Raw genomic sequence first — 8,207 nt, forward strand, 5'->3', positions numbered from 1 at the left:
ATTTCAGAATTAGAAGCGATGATAAAAAAAATTTTATGGGGAGGTTCCACCGAGGAAAGGAAAATGCATTGGGTGGTATGGGATCGGGTTGCGCGAAACAAGAAAGAAGGGGGTTTAGGGCTATGTAAACTTCAAGAGGTGAACACGTCTCTTCTCTCCAAATGGGGGTGGCGTTATAAAACAGAAAGAAACAACCTATGGAAACGGATTATTGATGCTCTCCATTTTAGTCGTGTCGGATGGGAATGTATTCCATTCAAGAAGACGCTTAGCGGGGTTTGGAATAATATCGCAAAATTATTTATTAACACAAAGATTGGAGGCTTACCTCTTCGGAATTACTTGAAAGGTGAGGTCGGTAGGGGTTCGGAAATTTCGTTTTGGCTCGACCCTTGGGTTATAAACGAACCACTCAAACTAAAATTTCCGGAATTGTTTCGCATGGAGTCGGAGAAGAAATGTACGGTCGCGGACAGAATCAAAAATCAAGGTATGGAGCGGGTTTTTGTTTGGAATTGGAAGTTGCCTCTGATCGATCCGGTTGTTGTCTCCGAATTCCAGCAACTTTTCGCTGCCATTGAGGCTATTCAGTTGACAGATAGAGGCGATAGGTGGATATGGATGCCTGATAAGGAAGGAAAGTTCTCAGTCAAGGCAGTTAAAAAACTTCTCCATTCGGAAAATGTGACGACCAACGGATTCGTTATGGACTGGTGCAGATGGATCCCTGCCAAGTGTAATATTCATGTTTGGAGATTAGAAATGGAAAGAATCCCTACTGGCGAAGCATTAAAGAAAAGAAATGTTCAGATCGGAGATTCGGTGTGCCCGCTATGTTTCTCGGCCGAAGAATCCTCTTTACACCTTTTCACAGGTTGTTTGGTGGCGGCTAACATTTGGAACGGCATTAGTTCGTGGTGTAAGATCCCGAACATCTTTGCGTTCTCGATTAAGGACCTTCTTGGAATACACAAGGAAATAAGAGCCTCGGAAAGAAAAAAAGAAGCGGCTCAAGGAATTATTATGTTAGTCTGCTGGAGTATCTGGAGAGCGAGAAATAACTTGATTTTTTCTAGTCGCCCGATTCGGATAGATAGTATTATTAGTGAGGTCAAAGCTATGAGTTTTCTTTGGTTTTCTAATAGATCGAAACATAGAGGGATAGATTGGGATGATTGGTACTCTTTTGTAAATATGTAATCGTTGGTTCTGTGTTTGTTTGGCCTGCTCGGTTTGGGTGGGTTTCTGTTTAATGAAGTATAGTTTTCAAAAAAAAAAAAAAAAAAAACAAACTTCTTGAAACTTGGGTCAAGAATGTGACGCCTAAATTGAAAATATTAAGCCATTAATCTTTGAGTAAATTGTAACTAATTAAGTTTTAAAAATATTTATACATTTTTTTTCCTTTTAGTTACATCAGTTTTAGCCTATCTTACAATCTAATTACCAAAATAAAGTAATAGTTAACATTCTTTATTGAATGTGTCTATAATAGTTGCCAGTTTATAAACAAAATCCACTTTTTAATTTAGGATTTATTTTTTAAAACAATCTATTTTTTTATTAAGACCGTATATATACACTGTTACTTTAAACTTTTAGTATATGAGATTGTTACTATCCACATATCACAGGAAACAACGGTGTAATTAACTTGACAATAAAATTACAATCTGGTTATCTAAATAAAGTACCAAATTATTTTTATAATATTATTTGTTAGCCATGTTGGTGTAATATACGATACACGTTTATTCAACCTGAGCAATTTTAAAAACATATTTTTTTTGTTATTAAGTATGCTAACATTACATTTACAAAAGTAGTGTAATATACCAACTAGTGATAGAATAAAAAACTAAAAGGTATAAATTATTAATATTTCAACATAAATATCAATAGTCTTTTTTTATGAAAAAACATGCAAGAAAATTAATTAGCTAAATACCCACCAAGTTATCAAATGCTGAAGTTAAAATTTGCATGACCGATTTTAACGGCGTAACTCCAACATGACACCATTCAACAAAGGGACGCTTAGTGGCCGAACCAATGACATCAGTATCATTCCCAAACATAATATACTCGGGACAATTTACTTTCAACCGGAATCGACGTGAAAGAAACCCCGATTTCGCTCTCAATCGTCCTGTAACTTCAACATTAATCAACACGTTACCAACGGTCACGTCTTGTACCAAATACGCTGCAAGATAAGGGGGTACAGAAACTTCAGTTCCATTTAGGGACAAAGACCAAACCGTGAAGTCCTTGAGGTACATAGGAGGAAGCATTGTTGGCAGTGTGATTTGTTGGTTCCTGTAGGAGGCGTAAACGTCAATTTTTTCAAAGTGGAAAGGGTCATCGTAGTTACGGCAGGAGATGGTGATTTGGAGGTTGGAGGTGAGGGTGGTCGAGAAGTTGAAAGTGGTAAGTTTGACGTCGTGGAGGGTGAAATGAGGATACGGGGTGAGGGTGAGAAAAAAGACAAGGATCAAGACGGGGGAAGTAAGAATGACACAAAGGGTAATCAGGGTTACCAAGGAGATAGACTTCAATACGCGATGGTTTTTCTGGCGTTTGTCATGGTTGCAAACGTCGTCTTCGACGCTCATGGTGGTTAATGGGGTGGAGGAAAGAGGTGGGGTTTGATCTATGGTGAATGTTATTTTATATAGTTAGTTAATGAGTTATAATATATATGTTGTACCAAGTATACCAAGTTACTCTCCCTAAGACTCTCCTAGCTTTTCTTAGGATCTGATATATCTATTTTTGACTGAGCTGTTTGTAACAATTAGGGAGATGGATATATATATGGTTTATTAATTAAAAAAATATGTCTTTTGATCTAGATACCATCAACAAACAATAAAATACAATTCAAAAGAAATATTTAATGTAATAATGTATCTTCTAATTGAAATCACTAATGGGCAAATAAAAAAAAAGAACCTGTAAACAAATTATGTTTTCAGAAAATATAATATGGTTTCCTAAAGGTATTGTTGAGTGCTTATAATTATACAAGTTTTTTTAATATAAGTTGCCTTCGTTTTTTTTTAATATTTATTTGTTTTCAGAAAATATAATATGGTTTCCTAACTTATTATATTATAATTATAATTATGAATCAAAAGGGTTGATGAACAGTATTTGTTCATTTTTTTAATATTTATTTGTTTTTTTAGCATTTACTTTTTTATAGTCTTTTTAATGAACTTTTATTCATTATTTCAATTTTTTATTTTTGTAATAAGTTGCCTTCGTTAGCTTATTTAAAAAAAATCTAATTTAACAAATACTTTTATTTTTTTCAACATTTCTATCTAATTATACATATTATTATACATATTAATACAAAGGCTTCATGAACAGTACTCTTTTAATTATTTTATTACATAATTGATTTCTATGATTTTTATTATATACTTAAATTTTTATTTTTAAACTCTACAAAAATAATTAGATTTTGGAACCAAATATATATCTAATATAACCTAAAGCGTTAAGTTTATAGGGGTAAAGTGGTAGTGAGTCGACAGTGGTGATTTAAGTACACAGTGGCCGTGACGAAGAAACTCCATGTGCTATGGAGACACAAACCGGTGTAACAATGCAACATTGGTATATGTACCGATATTCATTTTTAATAGTTTGTTATGGATATAAAACACGTGTTGGTATATATCTCTTTCGGTTGCCATACCGTTTGTCGGTACCGTAACACACTGAATAGATACCGACCGATAACCCAATGAATTGAATCGATACTAAAGGAACCCAACCAATACCGATCGAGTTCCCACCACCTAGCGAACTGATACAAATCGAATACCTGCCGCATCGCGCATGGCGAATCACACTAGTTATTATGAAACTGAATGAAAAATTAAATAAATTAACATTTTATTACTAATAACATATACGTGAAAGTGAAAGTGTAAAATACAATATTGTTTAACATACGAGCGTATGATGTGACATTACGCACGTTGTAAAATTCAAAATCTGAATCACGCATATTGAAATACTTAGGTAATGAAGCATATTATATTTATGTAATGAAGCATATTATGGTTTTCAACATGCTTGATTATGTCTTTTCAACATTCGTGATTATGGTTTTCAACATGCATGATTATTTGGATTTAATCTATAATGGTTTGATTTTGATTTACAATATTAAAAAAATGTTAATAACAGTTTGGCTCACGGTTGTAAAAACCAAGAACACACTAGTGCTCATATGCTTCTTAAAGAATTTCACTGTAGCGAGCTTCTAGAACGGGTTTTGCCCGAGCTAGGTAGGTATCCTTGACACAACCACCGTTCTAAGGGTGTCCGGGGCACCCTTCGGTGACCCCTTAGGTGACTCAAGTCACCTATTAGGTGAGCATTGCCAACAATGAGGTGAGTTAGAGAGAGGAGAGAGAACCGGTGGGGAGATGCCGAAGAGAGGGGAGGAGAGAGGGAGAGCTTGACCAATCAATGCTTTTCTTCTTTTTTTTTTAAAAAAAAAACCAATTCACCTAAGAGGGGAGTGCCGCCATCAATTTAGGGTGTTAGGGGAGTTTAAGAGGGGAGTTGACGTGGCACACGAGGATTGGTTGGGCGTAAGAGAGGGGACTCACCTCTTAGGTGAGCACCCCTTACACCCTAAGCCACCTTACGTCTTTGTTGTTGAGAAGCATTTTTCAGCAACGATGATGGTAATCGGGGATCGATGAGGTTTCCAAATATGATGGTAATATGATTTGAACTTAGTGGCGGACCAAAATATAACATCAAGTGTTATATATCCTCTTCTTTAACATATTAGAGGGTCTAAATCATGTTTCTAACTAGAAAAACGTTAAATTATATATATATAAAATCCAACAAATTCCCACAGTCGGGGTCAGTGGATCCTATAGGGTCTAAATCATGTGTCTAAATCATCAGTCGGGGTCAGTGGATCCAACAAATCAACACGTTCCCAACGGTCACATCTTGTACCAAATACGCTGCAAGACCAGGCGTCACGGGGACTTCTGTCCCATTGAGGGACAAAGACCAAAGTGTGACGTCTGGTGAGCGTAGGTACATTGGAGGAAACATTGTTGGCGGTGTGATTTGTTGGTCCATGTAGGATGCGTAAACGTCAAGTTTTTCGAAGTGGAAAGCTTGGTTGTAATCTTCGTTCCGGGCGGAGATGGTGAGTAGGAGGTTGGTGGTAAGGGTGGGGGTAGGGGTGGTGGAGAGGTTGAAGGTGGAGAGCTTGAAGTCGTGGAGGGTGAAAGTAGGTGAGGGGGTGAGGTCATCGAGGGAACAAATAAGGATTAGTAAGGGGACACCAATAAAGAGAATGCAGGTTATGATGAACATACATATGCAGTCGTAGCACTCTCTCCGGCGTATGCGTTGGGCGGCCATGGTGGATGGTGGATGTGAAGCAACCGATGGAGGAAAGTGAGGGGCTACGGTGTCCATGGTGGATGGTGGATATGAAGCAACCATTGGAGGGAAGTGAAGGAGGGCTAAGGTGAGGCCTGGCCAAGGGAGATATTATATATATAGTTTATGAGTTATGAAGTTATAATTTAACTCGGACTCGGATTCTCTTACCTTTTTCTCAGGATTTATAGATGTAAACGGTTTTATCAATTTATTATAATTTTTTTTTCGAACGGCGACTATATTAAAATATAAATATAGAAGAACGGGGCTAACAAGAAGCTGGAGTCCCAAAAACAAAACGAAACTACAAGACACTTACATGATCACATCTCGGATATTAAAATCACACCATCTACCCCAATTTAGACTACCATATGGAGATCTATTTTTTACCCACAAAAACGCGTCTTCCTTGATTAATGTCACCGTTCTCGTTACCGACAATTTTGCATTATTAAAGACGATGTCATTTCTTGACCTCCAAATTCGCCACATAGTCGCAAAGAAGACTACCTCAATGACTCTTTTCCATTTGGAACTTCCACATTGTTGTTGAATTATTCCCATCAAGTCTTGGCAAGATTGTGCATTCAAAGGGAATGGTATCTTCACCCATGAAAATATATGCCACCAAATAGCTTTAGACATAATGCAGGTTGCCATCAAGTGTTGTACAGATTCTCTTTCACACCCGCATAGGCTGCATGTTGTACCCCTAACATTAACCCCTCGATCCGCCAAAGCTGCCTTCGTAGCTATCCACCCGATAACCGACCTCCACACAAACAAGTTGATTTTAATAGGAGCCCATGCATTCCACCTAAAAGGCGCAACATTAACCTTTGTACCTATCTTTTTCATCACCTCTTCTCTGAACAAAGTAACAGAAAACATAGAGCTACTATCCTCCCCAGTGACAATACCCCACCTATCCGACTCCGTAATGCCCGCTTTCTCCATGTCTTTAGTACTTGCCAAGATGTCTTTCCACACGCCTCTGATGTCCTTTTTGAGCGGGATATTATCTACATTATTTTGACTGCCATGGATCGCCGATATAACGCGAGCCCACAACTGTGTCGAACAACTCTTTATTCTCCATTTCCACTTTGCTAGAAAGGCCCAATTAAGACTTCTTATCTCGCCCAACCCGAGCCCTCCCATGAATTTTGGTGTCACAATTTTACACCACGAAACCCATCTCATCTTATTCTTGCCTCCAACTTTCCCCCATCAATTTATTATAAATATATCTTTGATTTGGATATAAATAAATTCAAAAGAAGTATTAAAAAACACACGATATATCTAGTTTTGTTATCAATCCAATTGGTTTTGTAATTTTTAATATGTGGGATAAACAATAATAATAGGGTAAATTACACTTTTCATCATTTATTTTTTTATCGGATTGCAATGGATGACCTTTAACTTCAATAATTACAATCACAATCATTTATTTGTAAAACTTATTACATTTACGTCCTTTGGTTCTAACCAAGTTAAAATTTTCAGTCAAGTCTATTTATATAAGGGCAGTTTAATCATTTAATAAATAAAAGAATATAACATTTAAAAACTTATGAAAACAAATATAAATACCCCCTCTCTTTATCTCTCTCTCTCTCTCTCTCTCTCCTCCGGCGAGCCAGTGAGCCACGCCGGCAAGTTCCCATCCACCACCAGAGTGCACGGGTCAACAGCCCGTGTTACCTTCGGTGTTAGCCACAAAATATTGAGGTATTGATATTCCAAATTTAAAGATTGACTCATTATGTAGATGATTTTAGATGATCTATTTTACAAACAATCATCTACATAAGATTGGATACGACGTTTACCAAAGGATTTACCAAAGGTAACACTGGCTGTGGACCCGTTTTTAGTACAGGTGGACGTGTCATAGATACTTATAGAAACCCTCTTACGCAAAAAACCGTCGAGTCTTTTATTTGTTCACAAGATTGGATACGACGTTTACCAAAGTATTTACAAAATACTCAAGTTCATGGAGTACAATTACAAGACTTGGTTGACAACTTAGAGAAAACAGAAGAAGGTAATAATGCACTTATTTTTACTTTATTATTTATTTTTACTTAATATTAAAGCATAATTGAATATGTTATTTTAGATTTGTCACCGGAAAAGAGAACAATTGAAGACTCTTTCATTGGAGATGAAGATTGGGATTAAACTTCCACCATGTAGTATTTGGTGTTTTTGGTTAAAACTTTGTTTGAGTTTATGGATTATGTCATTTTGGTTGAACTTTGTTTGTTGGTTAAAACTTTGTTTGAGTTTATGGATTATGTCATTTCGGTTGAACTTTGTTTGAGTATTTGGTGTTTTTGGTTAAAACTTTGTTTGAGTTTATGGGTTATGTCATTTTTGGTTAAAAAATTCGGTGATTAAAAGTATTAATATTTATAGATAATATTGTTTTGAGCTAAATTTAGCTAGACCCAAGTTCATGGTTAACCGACCCATAACCGACCACCATAACCATCAAAACCACCATAACCGCAACAGCCATAACCGACATCTCGGTTATGGTTATAACCCAAAACCGACCCATGCACACCCCTAATTAGATCCCAATAGAAGCTCTGTAAAAAAAAATACAAAATCCTAATTCCCAAAATCCATTATCTAACTAGATTAAATCAATCCACTCAAACCCAACAAAATTCAAATGTTTTTCCACTAGAAACAATGCAATCTTGAACAATTTAACGTAAATCTAATGCAAGATTCATTAAGAACAA

The 8,207-nt window shown here is 36.4% G+C and overlaps 3 protein-coding genes across 3 annotated transcripts; all 3 read right to left on the reverse strand.

Annotated features, from left to right (window-relative positions):
• Nucleotides 1–1,940: 1,940 nt before the first annotated feature.
• LOC110932605 (NDR1/HIN1-like protein 1) lies at nt 1,941–2,294 on the reverse strand. Its single transcript, XM_022175931.1, has one exon. It carries the CDS (start codon nt 2,292–2,294, stop codon nt 1,941–1,943), a length of 354 nt encoding a protein of 117 aa, XP_022031623.1.
• A 2,656-nt stretch (nt 2,295–4,950) lies between these two features.
• On the reverse strand, nt 4,951–5,499 carry LOC110932606 (NDR1/HIN1-like protein 1). Its single transcript, XM_022175932.1, has one exon. The coding sequence runs from the start codon at nt 5,497–5,499 to the stop codon at nt 4,951–4,953; it is 549 nt and encodes a 182-aa protein (XP_022031624.1).
• Nucleotides 5,500–5,754: 255 nt separating this feature from the next.
• Nucleotides 5,755–6,645, reverse strand: LOC110932607. The gene has a single exon (XM_022175933.1). The coding sequence runs from the start codon at nt 6,643–6,645 to the stop codon at nt 5,755–5,757; it is 891 nt and encodes a 296-aa protein (XP_022031625.1).
• Nucleotides 6,646–8,207: the final 1,562 nt, after the last annotated feature.

Source organism: Helianthus annuus, chromosome 3 (genome assembly GCF_002127325.2).
Source record: "Helianthus annuus cultivar XRQ/B chromosome 3, HanXRQr2.0-SUNRISE, whole genome shotgun sequence".
Classification (NCBI taxonomy): Eukaryota; Viridiplantae; Streptophyta; class Magnoliopsida; order Asterales; family Asteraceae; genus Helianthus; species Helianthus annuus.

Bases quoted from the DNA above. Each gene is read 5' to 3' on its own strand.
- LOC110932605 (XM_022175931.1), bottom strand. From the start codon at position 2,294: ATGCTTCCTCCTATGTACCTCAAGGACTTCACGGTTTGGTCTTTGTCC.
- LOC110932606 (XM_022175932.1), bottom strand. From the start codon at position 5,499: ATGGTTGCTTCATATCCACCATCCACCATGGACACCGTAGCCCCTCAC.
- LOC110932607 (XM_022175933.1), bottom strand. From the start codon at position 6,645: ATGAGATGGGTTTCGTGGTGTAAAATTGTGACACCAAAATTCATGGGA.